Source organism: Fulmarus glacialis, unplaced genomic scaffold (genome assembly GCF_000690835.1).
Source record: "Fulmarus glacialis isolate BGI_N327 unplaced genomic scaffold, ASM69083v1 scaffold35360, whole genome shotgun sequence".
In the NCBI taxonomy this organism is placed as follows: Eukaryota; Metazoa; Chordata; class Aves; order Procellariiformes; family Procellariidae; genus Fulmarus; species Fulmarus glacialis.
The window spans coordinates 6,062-25,012 of record NW_009186459.1 but is presented as its reverse complement, the minus strand read 5'-3'; the positions used below and the strand labels follow the sequence as shown (position 1 = coordinate 25,012).

The 18,951-nt window shown below is 41.6% G+C and overlaps 1 protein-coding gene across 2 annotated transcripts in view; it reads left to right on the top strand.

Annotated features, from left to right (window-relative positions):
- The first annotated feature begins 299 nt into the window (after window positions 1–299).
- Window positions 300–18,951, top strand: part of OPTN (optineurin) — a 20,136-nt gene continuing 1,484 nt past the window's right edge. Inside the window, exons 1-11 of one of the 2 annotated variants that reach the window (XM_009587883.1) lie at window positions 300–477; window positions 2,430–2,632; window positions 5,297–5,455; window positions 7,540–7,616; window positions 9,735–9,869; window positions 11,006–11,090; window positions 14,534–14,649; window positions 15,321–15,470; window positions 16,487–16,580; window positions 17,251–17,409; window positions 18,118–18,248. In XM_009587883.1, the coding sequence (XP_009586178.1) occupies window positions 312–477; window positions 2,430–2,632; window positions 5,297–5,455; window positions 7,540–7,616; window positions 9,735–9,869; window positions 11,006–11,090; window positions 14,534–14,649; window positions 15,321–15,470; window positions 16,487–16,580; window positions 17,251–17,409; window positions 18,118–18,248 (1,475 nt within the window). In that variant the 5' untranslated portion in view covers window positions 300–311. The remainder of the gene's footprint in view (window positions 478–2,429; window positions 2,633–5,296; window positions 5,456–7,539; window positions 7,617–9,734; window positions 9,870–11,005; window positions 11,091–14,533; window positions 14,650–15,320; window positions 15,471–16,486; window positions 16,581–17,250; window positions 17,410–18,117; window positions 18,249–18,951) is intronic. The other variant, XM_009587876.1, reaches the window with a different exon arrangement.

Below are 18,951 nucleotides of genomic sequence, written 5' to 3'. Positions count from 1 at the left end.
GAGACAGGGGTTCTTATTGTCTCATTCCCAGAGGAAGGGGCGCCCGAGGAGGGTTGGTTAGCCCGAGAGACGTCCCGGGGATCAGTTGCTTTATTTATGCAGTCCTTGAGGGGTTAATGGGATATGGAGGCTTATGGATGCTCTGGTGTAGCGGGGTCAGAGGGATTGGAAGGTGCCTGTGTGTTACGACAAGAAGCGTGGCTTGCTTGTCTTAACAAAATGAAGGTATGATTATGTTTTCTTTATAAACATTTATTGGGCAAGAAATCGAGAGTTTTCCCTTTGCAAACCTTGTAATAGACGCTTCAGAGATGTCCAGCAAGTTGAAGAGCCGTCCTGCTGACAATGGAGAGCATCCCAGGAGTAAAATGGAAAACGGAACAGACAGCATGGCTGCCCCTGCCCCTAGTACCTACACCCCAGAAGAGATGGTACAACAGATGAAAGAACTAATCACTGAGAACAATGAGTTAAAAGGTGAATGTGCATGTGAACTCGTCTTGAACTCGTCTCTTCTGAGGGTTTTTTTTGTCCTATGAGTATGAATTCTGTTCTCATTTGCCCTTGCTGGGTAACATTTTATACCTGGGTACATTCGCTGCATGTCTCTGCAAGTGGCAAGGCCAATTTGATAGGACATACCAAATCAAATCGGTATGGAAGATTAGGGGGAGAACAGCCCAATGTATGGCTGACTTACTTGCTTTAGAATTATACATATAAGCAGTATAGCACTGTGTATTTCAGGAGGCGAGGTGAAGAATCTCTTGCTATGATATGCTCTTTGCTCATCAGCCTTTTCTGGTTTGTTTTTTAGGACTGTTGGGCAGCTCCATTACAGACAGACTAACATTTTGCCATAACTGCATCAGGAGGGGCGGGTACTGCACAGTGCCCAGAACAGTTTGGGTTAGGATGCTGTCTGAAAGGAGCTGCATCTTCTCGGGCCGAGAGGGGAATTGGAGCGGGCTGTCCTGCACTGTGTGTAGTAACGACTATGAACGTTTAGATGTGGCAGCACCTTCTGTACTTCAAAAGGAAGTGGTGGCCATGGCAGGGTCTATCTGGGAGAAACTGATAGGTTTCACTGAAAATGCCAAGTGATTTGAGTCTTGTGAGATAGATTTGTTTCTGGATCCCAGGAGTTTAGGTGTCAGGTATGATTGATTTTTTTATTTTTTTCAAATGGATGGAGCAAAACCCAAGGGATCTGGGAATTTTTTGTGTAAAAGACAGAGGTACCTCACTGTTTATATGGCAGCACAGCATGAAGTCATGTGTTGTGTGTGCTGTGATTTTACACTGGTGTTTAAATTCCGCCTGAATCATTTTTGGGCTTGGTCCAAGTTCTTTGCCTTGGAGTCTCATGGGTATCTGGCAGGAAAGCTGTTTCTAGAAGTACCTCTGGTATTTTGCTAAAAGGAACTATATCATATAAGATAATGTTTTGGGACCATAATTATAGCTGCTGTAACTCATACCTTGCAGAATCATTCTCCAGAGCTATATTTATTTACATAACCTGAAGGTTTTGTTGGCAGTTTATAACAAGACATCGGGACATAATGGAAGTTACTGGAAAGTACAATGTACTGACTTTGAGTTTGTTGCTTTAAAAAAAGCAAGTCTGAAATACTTTCACTGGCTTTTCCTAAAAATCTTGTAAGCATTTTGCAATAGTAAGACTGACTTTGTTACATACATTCCCAGCCAGGGGAACTGACTTTGCAGTAAGTTGTCGGGTATGTTTTTTCAATGATTTCAATCAAATCTTAACCAAATGTTCAAGCAGAGCATTGTTGGGCATATTTCACACATTTGATTTGATAGCATCCGTTTTCATGCAGTAATTTACCAGTCTAGGATGTCTGTTTTCCCTACCAAGTCTCAGTAGTTTCAGAATCTCTGTTCAGTAGTTTCATTTGGGTTGATCATAGAATCATTGAATAGTTTGAATTGGAAGGGACCTTTAAAGGTCATCTAGTCCAACCCCCCTGCCGTGGGCAGGGACATCTTCAACTAGATCAGGTTGCTCAGAGCCCTGTCCAACCTGACCTTGAATGTTTCCAGGGATGGGGCATCTACCACCTCTCTGGGCAACCTGTTGATCGTGTAAATAGCACATGCAGCAAGATACCTCTTGTGAACAATACTTCTTGCTTGTACTTCTTGGTTTAGGAGTAAGTCAGGAAGTGAGCATGTGATTTTAGCAGTGGATTTAATGCTATTTATTATAGTGCTAACGAACTATAAGAAGTTTAGTTTTGGTTTGGTATTTAAGGTACACGAGAAGGAGGTTTGCATTTCATACCCAATTACTGCTAACTCATTTGATACTGAAGAATGCTGAGCTCAGTGTAGTGGAAATCTGCTGTTTCTTTGACAGAGTATTAATGTGAATCAATATCTTGTCTCTGGCTATTGTTTAGAAGCCATGAAGTTGCACAACCAAGCTATGAAGGACCGATATGAGGAACTTTCCATCTGGCGAGAGAAGCAGAAAGAAGAACGAGAATTTTACGAGTTAAAATTTAAGGAGGCTAAGCAGTGCTTGCTAGCCAAGTGCATTGAAAATGAACAGCTACAGCAACAACTTCAGAGCTTAAAGGAAAGAGAAGAAGGAGCTGAAATGGTAAATAAAGAATTGGTTGGATTGACACGCTTTTGAATTGAAAGTCTGGAGCATTCAGTCCTTTCATCACAGTGGGAGGTTTGGAGATTTGTTAACATCTCCATTTTTATCCTTATGCTCTCACAAGAGGTCTTGGCCTGACTTATGTTATAAAGTGAGGCCTAACTTATTTTATAAAGTGAGGCTTCTCAGAGTGTAGTAACAGAAAATTGTGCCACACCCAAGATAATTTACATTTCCATTAACATTTAATTAACAATAATAATTAGCATTCTTGACATAAGAAATGAGAAATTAACATTTCTTGCTAACTTTTCAGTGTTTATTTTGTTTACTGTTGGGTATCTCTTGACTATCCCTCCCTTTGCTTGTTAGATTATCTGTCTCTCATGATCATTTAATTGGTTTTGTATTTGTGTTTCCAGGGAGGAGTTGACATGTAAGCAAAAAAAAAAAAAAAAAGACCTGCCATGTATTTTTATTATATCATTCTCCTCTCATGAAAACTCTTACTGAGGTCAGATTAGATCTGTACTTCTGCTGCCTCATTTGAGTCTGACTGAGCTTCCTCCCTCTGTCTTACCTTTGGCTCTGTAACACATCATTTCTAACGTTGCAGGTGATCGCTTAGTAGCCAGGCAACATTTTGCAGATAGTACTGAAGACGTCTATGGACAAAGCTTATTAAAACAAAACCTGCTTTGTGTCCCACATGGTCATGTGAAGAGGTGTTTAACGAGAAGTTTCATGTAGAGCCAAACTGATGCATCCTGGTATCTGGTACCTTCAGGACCCAGGTGGATTCTCTGTTGCCTGATGAAGGATGAGTGTATTAGCCTTTTTGTCAGCGGAGACACTAGTAGACTCTCCTTTCCTCTCCTGACTGCCTATTTTATGGAACTCTGTAAGAAATGTTTCAGCATGTAAATCAAATTGGCCAATGAGTTCAGAAGTTACAATGGGGAAGAAAGTCATGTATTAATATGTGATTGTGTAAGTGTTACTTACATAATCTTTACTTTACAGGCTAAAAGTTGTGTTTCAGGATTGTCAAGGAAACTCAGTATTTCAGCTTTTAAGGGGAAGTAGAGGATTTATTCTGCCTCTACCTGTTTTAGAACTTCTTGTACGTTGAATACTTAAAGTATATTATTGACAGAGTGATCCAACCTGCTTGAGTAATCCAACATCCGGATAAGTAAAAATAAATATCTTCTAATTATCTCATTCCAAGAGCTTCATAGAGTAAGCACTGGTTCTTCTGTGATACTTTGCAGTTTTATCAGCCAGTGGTAACTGTAATTCAGACAGCAACATTTTCATTTCTGATCATGATTTTCAGGCTGACTGTCATTTAAAGCCAAAATTACTTTCTCCTTGAATGCTTTAGTTCTACTTTAATTTTTTTTCTTTTTTCTTTTTCTTTTTTGTTTAGAAAGAGCATGAAAAAATTTTCTCTAACAGAAAGACTAATTTAAAATTATTCTAATTTCTCTCACCTCTGTGTTTTACTATTAGCTGAGATAGACTATAGTCCGTTGCTACTGTTAAGTGACATCTCTGTTTCACTCAAAGTAAATCACAGATATATTGTGTTGCCGCCCTTAGTGATAAACCAGCACTCCTAGGAGGGTTTCTCTCAAAACCGTACCTCTGTTAGCACAGGTTGCTGTGAAGCTCTCTCTTCTTCACTGGAGCTGATTCTAATTGCATCCTCTTACAGCCTAAGCACAAAATCAGAGACAGCAGGAAGTCAGGTGGGTAGGGTGGTACTGCGGGATGAGAGACACTGTCAGCATAGCAAGAGTTTGGAGATTTGGCATGAATGATAGATTAGAATGTAATTCAGACTCCAGGAGTTGTCCAGAATTTACATTGATGGTATGTGGTGTAATAAAGGCATTACCAGGAGGTAGAAGGCTCGGGTTACAAAATGGGGAAGAAACAAACTCACAGGGAAAGTTTCATAATGGGGAGAGGCATCTAAAGGAGAGAAAAAATGAGGCTTCCTGGTTATGTCGAGGCTTAAGAGAGGGTTTTGAGGATCCTGGGGAAAAGGAAGAGGCAGAACGTGAAGGAGATGGTCATGATTGGAAGGAGAGATAAAGTTTGGGGAGAATCTCTGAGGGACAGAGGCTTTGTGGAAGGGAAGGGATATAGGGAGAGATTTATACATGAAGATGGGGTACAGAGAAGTTGTATGGTGGAGGAAGGCTGAAAGTGGGGTGTGTGGAAAAGCCCTCTGCCTGCTGGTCTTTTCTCCCTAGAATCTTAGGTAGATTTGGGAAAGAAGGAATAAGGATATGGGTGAAAAAATAAAATCATTCTGGACAATAATTCTGTAGGTTGGCTGAGACCCTATGTGGTAGTGAGAGGCATAAATTCAGGCGAAGATTTACATCCTAATCCTATCTGTGCATTCAGAGAACCAGGCCCATGTTTTCCAGAAGCATGATGCTCATCATTTGATTAACTTGGTTTCACAGTTTAGACTTCTTGCTGTCTAGCGGACCAAAACATAGTTTAGGGCTCTGTACACTGGGTTTTTCCAGGCAAACCTAAACAGAGAAGAAGGGATGCGGGACACCGTTGTTATGTTCAGACTCTGTGCTCCTCAGCCGATGTTTCCTTTTGGTTGGCTAATGCAGGGTTTGTTTATCCCAGGAGGGCTGCATGGCTCCCGAGAAGGAAGCGAGGCAGCTGAAATCCCAGGTGCAGCGGCTCCAGGCTGAGAAGGCAGATCTGTTAGCCATCATTTCAGAACTGCAGGTCAAGCTGAACATCTCCTCAGCAGAGGATTCCTTTGTGGAGATTGGGATGAACGTAAGTGAGGGGAATAAAAAGAACACAGTGACCTGTGGCCAGAAACTTTGGTTCCAGCTTGGTCCTCCTTTTTTTGCAAACTGAATTTTTCTTCTCATACCAGGCTAAATGATGAGGAAATCAGGTCTGAGTGTAATTAGGGTGACAGCGTTTACTTGATGACATTCTACAGTGAGGTATTTAGCACCCTGTCTTCCTTTAGTAGAAAGGGTGAATCTATACCCACGTCAATGAATAAACTTTACGCCTTTTTGAGAGGGAACAGCAAACTGCCAGCAACAGCAGTAACACAAGATACGGGCACGGTGGATTTGGGAGAAGAGTTGCGTGGTTGGACTTGATGATCTTAAAGGTCTTTTCCAACCTAAATGATTTGATGATTCTATGGTCTCTTAGACTGCCTGACATGGAGCACTTGTGTATTACAACATGTAGTGGTAAAGGTCTTGGAATTTGTTTTTGTCCTTCCACTTTCATGCTCAAAGTAAATTAATTTCATAGGTAGCCTCCATTGTACTAAAAATATTCTCTGGAAAAAACAACATGGTCCAGCAGCATGGTCAGACTAGTTCAAAATGTTAAGAGTCTTATCTTAGTTGGAATTCCTAGGAACATCTGTACTATGTTTTGTTAAGAGGCGACACCTATGCATAGAGGAGGGCATTTTCTTCTGAGAATGGCGCTCACTTTCTACTGACAGATATGTAAAGATGCAGGCAAACAAAACTAAGTGCAAAGCTGTAGAGTGTTCCCTAGAGGCACAAAAATCTACTTTTTCTGCTGTTCTTCTGTCTGAAAAATCTTCACAGGCAAAACGTGAAATGTGAAAGTGTGGGTCTCCGCTATCCCCATAATAGCAGATCCCTCTGGAAACTACAAGTGCAACAAGAAATTAAGAGAATTTTAATTAAAACTTGTTTGACGTTGTTGAAGGAAACTTCAGACTGCAAGAAACCTTCAAGGATGCATTCTCCTTTTTTTGCTACAAAGATTCGCCTTTGGGTTATGAAGATCAAGGAATGAGTTTTGTAGTGGGAAAGAAGCATGGTTCTTTTGGGAGGCAGGAGAGTGTGTTTTAGGCTTATATTTAAAGTCACCTGCAGTGATGTTGGCTGTTGCTGTGTGGTGCCCAGTCATCTTTATAGGGAAGAGTGGCCATGGAAGTTGCTGATGAAAGGAGAAGGCCAAATCTCATTGTTGTTCCTCTTCTGTGGTCAGTCCGGAAGAGATACAGGGAAAGGCATGTGAAGTGTTGTCCTGGTTTCGGCTGGGATAGAGTTAATTTTCTTTCTAGTAGCTGGTATAGTGCTGTGTTTTGGATTTAGCATGAGAAGAATGTTGATAACACACTGATGTTTTAGTTGTTGCTAAGTAGTGTTTACGCTAGTCAAGGACTTTTCAGCTTCCCATGCTCTGCCAGGCGCACAAGAAGCTGGGAGGGAGCATAGCCAGGACAGCTGACCCAACTGGCCAGTGGGGTATTCCATACCATATGACGTCATGCTCAGTATATAAACTGGGGGGAGTTGGCCGGGGGCCAGCGATTGCTGCTCAGGGACTGGCTGGGCATCGGTCGGTGGGTGGTGAGTGGTTGCATCACTTGTTTTTCCTGGGTTTTGTTCCTCTCTCTTTCTCTCGTTGTTTTCTTCTTCATTACAATTTTTTATTGTTGTCGTTGTTATTGTTGTCGTTGTTATTGTTGTCGTTGTTATTGTTGTCGTTGTTATTGTTGTCGTTGTTATTGTTGTCGTTGTTATTGTTGTCGTTGTTATTGTTGTCGTTGTTATTGTTGTCGTTGTTATTGTTGTCGTTGTTATTGTTGTCGTTGTTCCCCATCCCACCGGCAGCGGGGGAGGGAGCGAGCGGCTGTGTGGTGCTTAGTGGCCGACTGAGATTAAACCACGACAAGTATTTAAGTAAAGAATTTCCAAACATGAAACTGATCTGTAGGAGTTTTGTGGTTTATTTATTTTTATTGCTACTATAGTAGTTTCCCCTGTTTTTCTTCCTTCCTTAACTCAAGTAAATAAAACTCTGTCCTGCTTAGTCCAAATATCAAGCTAATAGTGTTTTTTCTTTCCTAGGAAGGAGAAATAAATAGAACTGCAAAGGAACATCAAGAGAATAGTGGTGAAATGACCAGTAACGTTGATATCTACATGTATGTAGGTTCTTGTGTGATGTGTGTGATTCAGACTTCTGCAATGTGTTTTGTTTTCAATGTGAGGGAAGTTTTTTCTATGAGGAATGCACTAGAAAATCCTGTTTTTTCTGTGGCCTTGCATCCCTCCATTGCAGTAGCTCTACCTACGTACCATGTCGGAAAGACCCTCAGCTCTTCCACTTTTCGCTAGCTGACAAGAGGGAGTGCATATTCTGGCCAGTTGGCCAGGCATTTATGTACATGCTGACTTGCCAACTTTTCAGACTTTTAAGGGAGGCCAAACAGAAAAGATAAAGATAGAGGCTGCAGGGACTCCCTCCCTTCGAGTCACTGGAGACCATCTAATAGAGTATCTATCCTCTACCAATTATAATGATGTTGGTAAGAATCGGAGGTCTTGTAGTCTTTCAAAGCTGAACTCCGTCTTTTCTGTTTGTGTGTGGTTGGTATAAAGTGTATCACGGTAGGGTAGACAGACAGTGCAATGACATAGTCCTTATTTTTCAGGTTACTAGGCTTAAGATACCAGCATTCTGTTTAGGTTACTTCTCAAAATTTGATTTTTACTTCAGCTCCAGGGCACAAGAGACTTTCTTACCCCTAGGTGAACCTTTACTCCTCATGGAGAGCTGATACTATTAAACCTTCCATTTTGGATACTGCCCAATTTAGCAGCTAGATGGTTGTGGCTGAACTCACTTACTTACTTCGTGGCCTTTGCTTTTGGAAGGAAAGGATATAGAAAATGCTAAGGACATAGCAGGCCAGAAAGCTGTGCTCCATGTACAGCTTTTCCCTTAAACCCCTGTCACTCCCTACGTCACTGCAAGGGAGAATGGCGTTTTAATATAATGACATAGAAAACCTGTCCTTCAGCATGCAGTTAAGAAGTTGAAGGGGGAAAAAAAAAGAAGTTATGGTTGTGGATGAAACTGAGTGAGTTGCTGACCACAGACCGTGCTGCAAGTATTCAGCTTGTTATTAGCGGTGGCTTGTGAGAACACTCTGATTACCAGAAGACATTCTCTGTGGGACTTGCTTACCTTTTGATGAGTATCTGGGCCATATCTAGAAGAACAGGGGCTATATGTACCTCTTAAAATATTTACTGTGTCACCATGTGTCTTTGTCCAGCACTGAAACTTTAGACTGGTGCTGTTAATAGGTTCAGAGAAATGTGATCCACTTAGGACAGGTTTATTTCTGTAAGAGTAGAACTGTGCACTAAAAATCCCCTGATAAAAGTTATTTACTTAAAATATCCTGGCTGAACACTTGTCTTTGGGGTATTGAATTTTGCTTGCCAAAGATTTCTAGCTCTTAGGAGCACATAGAAGACTATCCTTTACTTTCTGTTCTGAACTACAAAAGCAAAGTTTTAAACACATGCTGTTTTACAGCTGAGCTTCTGAAATGTACAGTGTATATAACCTGCCTATCTTACGTATAGTTAAGGGATTTTGACTTTCTGTCTAGATGGACATAAAAATGGAAGGAATGGAATACAATATTTTAACACCAGGAAATTAACTTACCTTATTTTTCAGATAGTTTTGTATTTGTTTTTGTTCACTTCTACAGTAGCATAATGCGATTTTGAAAAGAGCTATAGAATATGAGGGAGGTGACATATTGAAGAGATTTTTTCTGAAAAAGAAATAAATTTCTGATGACCATTTTTAGTGGAACATGCCTTCTTTTCCTGGAAAGGCCTGAGACAGAGATAAGAAATGTTGCATGTTTCACTGGAAAAAAATGTTATTTTGGGAACAATCAGCAGCACTTTGCAGAAGGGCTGCAAAGTAGGTCAGAATAAATGCACTGGGTTTTGTATTGTCTTGACTGCTTTTGTTTTCCTTGCTTAAGTACCAAATTGTTCCCCCAGCTTGAAGTCTGAGCACTGCGCAAAGCAAGGGCTGCGTTTGCACGCATGGGAACTGTGGCTAGCGGCTTGTGGGCAGGTCTTCGTTTTTGGGAATGAGCCCTTTGCTCAGAACGTTGGTTTTCAGCACTGTGTGAAATGGTGGCCTCTCAGACTGGGTCCCAGAACTAGGGATAAGGGAGTGCTCTAGTAAAATCATAGCTGTTGTTATTTACATCTGGTTTGGTTTGAAGCAGGAGCAAACCTGCAGATGAATCAAAGAATTTGGAGTCTGAGGAGCTAACTGTGAGCCAGCTGCTCTGCTGCCTTAGAAATGAAACTCAGAGGAGGGAAAAACTTGAGAAGGAGCTGCGGGATCACAGAGAGAGGTATGAAGTTGGTGCACTGTAACATTTGGAGCAGCTTTCAGGGCTGCTGCAGTTACCAAGTCTGTGGCTGATCAGAGACAAGCTGAAATATCAGTGTGACCTGGATGGGGAATTTCCCAAGCACTCCGTAGTAATAACTTATTTTTGTGATAGTCCTTATAGGGATAAACCACAGGTTCTTTTCCATGGGCAAAAGAGTTTCCATGTTTTATTATTATTTCCTATAGCACCACAGATAAAGACAAACCCATTTCCTCTTGGGTTTGAACTTTCCCCAGGTTATGTCAGAATGATATGATGACTAGTTGAGGATGTTCTCTCCACTCACTCCTCCACAGTTACTTGGTTTTGTATGAATCATCTGCGTGTGGGGCCTTAAGCAAATCACTATGTATAAAACAGGGATTACAGTCCTCTTCATGATATTGGCAGGCTACATTTAGCAATGTGTGAGCTTGGAAAAGCTCCTTAGAAATGTCTAAAATAAGTTAAATTCCAAACTTGTCTACGAGAGAGTTTTTCAAGTGAGACCTGCATGAGAGCCCATCTCAGCTCAGTTATATTGGTATAAATCAGCATGACTGATTAGGCGTGGAAAATTGCCTAAGCAGTAGCTGTTGCAAATCCCCGGTTCGCAGAGACAGAGTAAGACTTCCTGGACATTATCTACTGTGAAAGGTTGGTGTCACGGTAATTGCTTCTACGTGGTCTTCCTAGAAGAGGTAATGAGCCATAGCCAAATGATTCTTGGAAGTCTCAGCCTCTGAAAATACCAAAGGAAAATAGGGGCAATATTAATTACTGGATTCAGTGAACAGACTGACCCATTTCCAGAGGGTTAGCAGTTTTGGACTGTACCAAAGGTCGATCACTGTGGACTGAATGTCATTTCATTCACCACACCTGCAGACTTATACATCCGTTTTAATTAAATATACATGCTTGATGTGCTGTGTTCTTCAGGAACCCCCATTATTGTGCAGGCTTTCCTGCATGTGTGTGCTTTCAGTTTTGCCTCTTGTTGTGGCTGTGATGTTAGGAAGAGAGTACATCACTTGCATGAAATCCTTGAATAGTTACAATCTCACTTTAAATGTGGGCCAAATCCATTATTGTTGGATCCTTCTGTTTTCCAGACTGTCAAAGCTGGAGAAGGAAACCAGCAACTGCCTGGAGAGTGGGACACAAACTCAACAGGAGGAAGAGGAGAGTTCAGAGGCTGTAAGTACCTGTCCTCCTGAGCTGAGATTTAACAACACGCAGCTTACTTGTTGAGGCCAACAACCTCAGGGTCTAGATTTCCACTTGCACTCAGGGAGCAAGGGGCAATTATCCTGCACAGGGTATGAAAGTGAATTTTTAACTCTCCAATCCATATCTTAAGAGGTGGTTCCAAATTACACCAGCCACCAAAAAGGGGTGAGATTGGTGGCCAAGAATTAGGGAAGCATGGCATAACTGCAGGTATACCTCATTGTCCTGGCCATGCCCACTAAACAGAGAGAGATGCAGTCATTTCTAGCTCCAGAAAATCTTCTAGACTGGGTGAATTTCCTCACTGCTGGCTAGGTCAGCTTTTGGATCAGAATCTAATGACAGCATACTATAAAACAGACTTTAAATGTGGAGCTTGTATGGCACCTGGTATGAGTGTTTTTCATGTTCTTGGTGAGATGTATTACAATGGTGGCACATAACTATCTTGGATTGAGACGCAGTTCCAGGCAAACTCAGTCCTGTTGTTTTCAATTAAGGTTTGAATGGATGTTGGGTTGGGATTCAGCTCCAGATTCAGATACCTAAATTTATGTGCCTACTGTTGTAGCCATCTCCATGTGAGGTAAGTGTGTAAGCTCCCATAGCAGTGGAGATCCATTCAGGTTCAGTGCCACTGCATAATACAGGCAACTAAGAATGCCTGTATATGAGGCAGTGTGGGGTTATCTAGCAAATATGCTGTGGGATCTGCTGGAGACCTGTGCCCTTCTGAAAGCCAGGACAAGTATTTTAGGGCAGGGCTGGCTTAGTTAAACAAGACTAGCTTGTGGTCAGGCAAAGAGATGTCCTTTCTAAGGAAAGCAGATGATGTCTCAGTTAATTCTTTCCAGTATTTTTATCTCAGCTTTGCCTGAGTTACAGCTTGAGCCAGATGCTCCTCATCTACGTACTGATATTGAGGTCAGCATAGTGAGATCCTTGTGATGGCACTCGTTGTTTCCGTTTATATTCTGTTGGGTTTCTTCAGAGGGCTTTTGTCAGCGGAGCTCATGTTATCTCCCCCTATTGTAAAATGTAGATCTTTAATGAAACAATGTGGGGGTGCAGCGTGGACCATTTGAGGGCTCTGCATTTGAAGACATCCTGGGAGAGAAGGAAAAGTTTTTGAAACCTGCTTCGGCTGTGTTTGGAGAGTGAGGAGTGGCTGGAGGAGAAGAGGCTAGTGCACATCCTCTGCCAAACAGCAGCTGGACACTAACCTCAGCCAGGTCTCCTTAGACAAGTCATCTTAAAACACCACTGCAGTTATTGCTCTGCCTTCCCTGGGAGGCTGCTTGCAAGCTTCCCAGAAGCAGAAGTCTAGGAGGCTGTGATTTAGGTGTTGCTCCTTTCCTGGGCAGGCTAAGAAATGAGTGTTGGGGAGAGACAGTCTGTACTGTGTGATGGGATTTTTTGAGTCAGTTTGGCCTTTTCTTTCAGCGAGGCTGCCAGAGTTGCTTTCCAGAAGCATGGACTGATTGTGTTCCAATTAAGTAAAATACCTTGAATTACAATGGCTTTCACCAGGGACCAAGAATTCACAGTGCAGCTTTATTAGCAGTCAGACTTTTGCCAATGATATGTGGTTTCATTTGTTGACACATTTTCTGTTAAGGCAATTTCTGCTGATGTCGAGTTTTCTGCAAATTGAAGTGCCATCACCTCACAAAAATCAGTGCTTTCATCTGTGAGTGTGATGGATTAGTTGGATTGCTGCCTAAAATAATTTTGTGGCTTGTTTTGCAGCTATGATGGTAGAAGAAAAATCTCTTTTTGCTTCTGAGATAGAAAAACGTAATCCAATGTGCTTTGTGAGTGTTTACACCATTATATTCAGTCCCTTTTGCTTGGTACGACTGGTGAATGATACTAGCTTGGGCAGCTTGTGGAGGGTGTCCTCAGCAGCATCTGTCAGTAGACAATTGTGTTCTGTCTGCCTCTCAATCACACTGGCTGTGTTCCACACTTCTGCTTTGAGATGAAAGCTGGAGTGTTCACAGGTCGTCATGGATGAACAACTTGTATTGCTTCAGTTGCCTGGGGAAGTGGTGAACTCTCCCTATTAGAAAACTGGAGCTTTTCTTCAAGGAAATAGGACAGCAGCATGCTCTTGATACACCTGGTATCTTTTTAGCCACAGCCACCCAGCTCATTCCCAAGCTGGACTTGAGAGTTTCCGCGCATTTGATGAGATAAGACATTATCAGTGAAAATTACAGTACTAGGGACAATTAAACTGCTGCTAGCGTGATGATGAGATTCAGATGTTTCTTTAGGAAAGCTCCAGGATGTACCTCCAGAGACTACAAACCAGCAGGAGTCAAAGGTTTCACGTCTTCTGCAGTGAGGGGATATATTTTAAGAATCGAAACTCTTATGTGTCCTTTGTGTCTTGGGTTGGAGGAGAACACAGCTGCTGTTTCTTTCCTCCTCCTGCTTTTTGCCTGTCTTTAGGATCCTTCAGTGATCTTCCTGTGGTCTAAAGCCCAGATGAGAGGGCCAGTGACTCGCAACAAAACTGATTACAGTTTTACTAGAAATCATTTTCTTCTTGGTTTGCAAAGTTGACTCATGAATGAATGGTAATGGAGTTACCATCTGGGGTTGTATTTTCTCCTTCAAAAGGTCAAGAGCTGAAGCCTTCCAGTCCTGTGGTACTCATGCGTGTGGCGTGGGAGAGGCTGGTGTGCAGGGAGAGAGCCATTTGGCTGATGGGGTTTCATGCATAATTGAAATAAATAACAATACATAAAACCTTCTGTGTTCTCCGCTTTCTGTGCGAAACAAAAATGGAGGAAACTAGAATGAAAGGGGTAATCCCAGTGCAGGATATAACTGGAAGGAGAAAGTCTAAGGTTTTAGTCTGCCTCATTCTCTACTTCCAAACTGCTTCTTCTGTTCTACATCTGCTGTCACACCTCTTCCGACAGAGCTCACTGATGCTAGCAGACTGGAAGCCTACCTAGGGATAGATCATTTCTTTGTTTCTTTGACAGACTACAACTATTGCTTAGAGGAGTGGCAGTAATCACTAAGTCTGCCTGCTTTGTTCATGTGTGTTTTAAATTGTAAACTCTGAGAAAGAAAATGTAGATGTGTTTCCCATCTGCATGAGGTGTATTCTAGCCAACGTTGGAAAGTCAGTAATAGTGTTGTCTTTTGAATCACCTCGATTTTATGAAAGTGTTAAGTCAAAATGGGGTTCTGCCATATTTAGGAATAACTGGTAATTGTGAAGCCTTGTGGGTGCGGCCTTATTATTGAGCATGGAGCGTAACAGTGCATACTGACGTACACTGTTTTCTCTAGAGAAAGAATTATACTTCCTGGTTAGATCTCTTAGTTAGCCTGCAACTTTCCTATCTTGAATTGTCCATATGTAATTTTCCTTATTTTTTCTCTAAAAGGTTGGCAGTGAAGTAGAAACCCTGAACTTGCAAGTCTGTGCTCTGTTTAAAGAACTTCAGGAAGCCCATGAGAAGTTAAAAGAAGCAGAATTGATTCAGAAGAAGCTTCAAGAAAAGTAAGGTTCAGGAGAATAAAAGTTCTGCCGTGACACCCAGTATATATTTGTATGACAACTTTCACCTTGGGCAACTCACCAGCTCTACAAATATCAACTTAAATATCTGTTTCATAGAAATACTGTAAAAGATTGCTGCTGCTTTGTAAGTGGAGATGAAAGTACAGAAATACAGTAGTTGTCAGAAAATCTGAGCTGCCAACCTAGTTCTACAAATAGAACCCCAGTGCCTTAAATTTTAAGATTTGGGTTTCAATCCTTCCTCATGTAAAGGCAAATCTTTCCTGTTTTCTGCTTCACATACTTAGTCCCTGTTCTAGTCTTAGGGTAAGAAGCTAAGGGACCTAGTTATGACCCTTTTCACATGAACTGTCTGTCCTTTTGAAGACCAATTGCATAGGTTATAAAAAGTGGTTACAAGACCCGCACTTTAGTTTTCTGTCAAATTCCAGTTCTTTGAAATTCATAATAGTAAGAAAGTGAGTGTTGGTTTCGGTAGCTTTGTTTTCTGATGATTGTGTGTAAATTCATTTTTGTCTTTCCTTGTTCTTCATCAAAATAAGCCTTTAAAGTGAACCACACAAAGATTCTTTTTATATTATGCCTAGTGTGCCAAATCCGTCAGAAAAAGGTGAACAGGAGAGATCAACTTTTTTTCCGTGTTCTGTCAGGTGCCAAGTACTGGAAAGAAAAAGCTCAACTGCTGCATCAGAATTGGAGGAGAAGCAGCAGCTAATATACACCATCAAGAAGCTGGAACTTCAGGTGGAGAGCATGCAGGCAGAGGTCAAGCTGGAACAAGCCAAGACACATGAAGAAAAGTGAGTATGACTTGGTTTTGTATTTCAGGGAGGTATTGCCAGTGAGGAAGGGAAGTCCAAGGGAACCTGGCCAAAGGGGAATTGAATCTGAAGTACGAGTTTTGTGTTCTGCACCCTTTGAAACCATGTTATGTTTGTAGAGTCTGAACTAGAAACCTGCATTCACCTCAGCGTCTGTGTCACTTTGAATCTGGAGTCTCCAGATTAGGCCCAAATTGTATCCTTTTGTCTAGTGAACCCCTCACTTAGGAAAAATTGAGCTGTAAGCTCTGACTTGTATCTTCCTTTTGCCATAAAGTCAAAGACGGAATAGGGTCAGGTTTAATATACAAGCAGAAAAGTGACAACAGCTGCCCCATTGACTAGCAGGGGTAAATGCGTCCACAGCTTGGAGGGTAGGGACAAGTCAGGTGGTTACAATGATGAGACACTGATGTTAATGAAGAGGTCTATGGTCTCTACAATACATTTGCAACTAAGAGAGGTAAGTATGCAGTGAAGCTGAGGTAAAGAACTCGCTGTTTGCTCTGGCTCCCCCCTCCCTTTCATGTGCAATCCATGTACAGAGTGTGAAAATGTCAGTCCAAGCTTACGGAGAGGCTGAAGGACCTGCCTTCGGCTGCTGGAGAAGCTGCTTATTATCTTTGGAGTCTGTGTCTGGTTCTTCTCCTTCACTTGAAGTCTCTGAGTCAAGACTTGGATGTCTTCCTAAGAGAGGTGTAAAATTTTGAACAGAATTTGTGAGCTTGATATAAAAATATTGGGTGATGGATTCTTCAATTTGAAATGCAAACTATCAGTAAGGACATTTGTTTGGACTCAGTCCATGGATAGAGCAGCACACAACTCTTTGGAAGAGAGACGTTGAGACATGGAGCGTGATTTGTTCTCATCAGAAACGCAGATTCATTTTCCAGGAGCTGGTGGTGTTTTTTTTCTAAATTCTTCCAGATTATTTAGATTTCAAAGAATTTTTAAGTGTTTCAAACTTTCACCTCTTTTCTTGTCATAAACAGGGCAAGATTTAATAGCATGCAGGATGCATACAGCAAACTCCTTCCTGAACTCACTGAGGCAATGAAAACAATCAATGAAATGAAACTCAAAGAGGTAAACTGATCACAAGAAGAAATCATAATTAATTAGGGGGGAGCGGGAAGGGATGGGAGAATCTATCTAGGAACAAATTCGGGCAGGAAACAACTGTCATCCCTTCCACATAATATAGCATGCAACATAGGCAGCATTGCTCTGATAAACATACATCCTGTGCTGTCAATTATAGAAAACTTTATCCACACAGCAGTACTTCCATGGTGTTTTCTAGATAAGGTCCAATCTGCAGTGCAGTATGGAGTCCAGTCCTTAGACATCAGTGATATGCAAAGGCATATAGGTGTTCCTGCAGCATAATTTGTAAATATGGGAAGGTAGGCCTCTAAACATTTTTGTAATCTTAAATAGAATGCCTGCCACAGTGAGGTCTTGTTCATAACTGAGGCTCCATGGAAGTGGCAGATTCTTCTGTATAATTTTGGAAAGTGGGAAAACATCCTTTGCAGTGTCCGTTACGGAGTTCTTTTTTACCTGGATAAAATGTAGTTTGAAAACTCAAAACTAATCTTTAAATTAAAATATCAGTCATCATTGCTGTCTTAGTCCAAGTTCCTTTGACCAAAATTGGAAGCTTTTCCAAGGGCAGGAGGAGTAAGAAGCAAACTTTCACTTCAAGCAGTGTCATATTCTGAGTTCATCTTGTAATCATAGTTCTTCCTTGCAGCTGGACAGAGTGGATAAAGTTGTGGTGGAACAACTGAATGCAAAGGTGGAGTTGGCAGAACAAGCCCTTGCTGCAAAGCAGCTCCAGATAGATGAAATGAAGCAGATAATTGCTAAGCAAGAGGAGGACCTTGAAACCATGGCTGTGCTCCGCGCTCAGGTATCAGCTCTTCTTCAGAAATTGGCTAGTTCCCCCACCCAATATTCAGAAACCAGGAGGAGCTATTTAGTGGCTCACTGTGGAATACTGAGTATCTGTTTCCTCAATTCCAAAGCATAATTCCCTTACTCGGCCTGCCTTGCAGATCCCTGCAGAGCCTTTACACCATATCCTACGCTTCTGTAGGAGGAACTGTGTATGCTGGAGTCTGGCACAACAAACAAAAGCTGGGAATAGATGTGTTTGTGTATTTAAAACCACTGTCTTAAGAATCACTGCATATGTTTTAGGGATGATTTTAATCAAACCAGTATGTGTAAACAGTGACTAAAAAGCGTCTGCCTCACATCTAAGGCACAGAACTCACATCTTGGCCCCGTTCCACTGTCTGTGCCACAGATTTGTCTGTGTCATCGATCAAGTCACCTCCTCACTGCTTGTTTTACCTCATATCTGCCTCTGTACAGCAGAGGGCAATAGCACTGTCCCAGATAAGACACTTGAAGTATCTTATACAGAATCCAGAAACTACTGAGTCTTCTTCACCTTGTAACTAGTGCAGGTCTTCACTTTGCAGTGTGTAGGTGCTGTGGGACTGTTTTAAGTAGATGCAGGCTATCATACAGATTTGCTGTTTTGGCATATAATATATGACTATGGTTCAGTCTAAGTTACAAATTCTCAGCATCATTTCATTTCTCTGATCAGATGGAGGTTTATTGTTCTGACTTCCATGCTGAGAGGGCAGCAAGAGAGAAGATCCATGAGGAGAAGGAGCAGTTGGCTGTCCAGCTGGCATACCTGCTAAAAGAGCAGCAAAACCTTGAAGATCTTGGCCGGTGAGAACAGACTTTGGCTGAGCTGCCTTTGCACTGTCTTGTTACTCTGTGTGCTGGAGTTGACCAACATTGACTTGCTAGCATCTCAGTAGAAAGGCAGACAACTTTGCAGACATTTATTTCTTGGTTAATTCGAATTTTAAAAGAGAAAAAAAATTAGTTGGCCGACTTCTCATTTTAATTTTGTGATAGAATCTCTGTAAGGCATGTTAATTCTTACTTGGGTGCCTTAGTGAGATTTCACTTCTGATGATTCATACTTGGTAAATTTTCCCTGCTGGTTTATTTGAGTTTCTTTGGGTTCTGGACTCAATTTTAGTGGTGAATCTGCAGCTAAGCTTGCTACATGTATGCCAGGGATATCTGCTGCTTCTCCAGGTGGCAGTGGTAAGTGAGTACCCGTAGTTTCAAGTACTGTGATACCCTGGAATTGCACCATTTTAGCACCCTTAGCTGTAAAAGAGAAAAAAGAAATCTTAATCATGTGGAAGCCATGGGTACAATAAGAGTGCCCAGATTTTGAAAAATCAAGTCACATTTCACGTTAACTGTGCACTGAACCCTTCTTCTGGTATGACTTGCTTTTCTACTTTAACCAAATTTGCAGTTTGCCCTGATTAGCTGAGAGTCCTTGGAGTTTCCCAGTAGTGTATGCCCCAGATCTCTAAGTGTGTGGCTGCCCAAATCCTGCTGGTGTCAATTG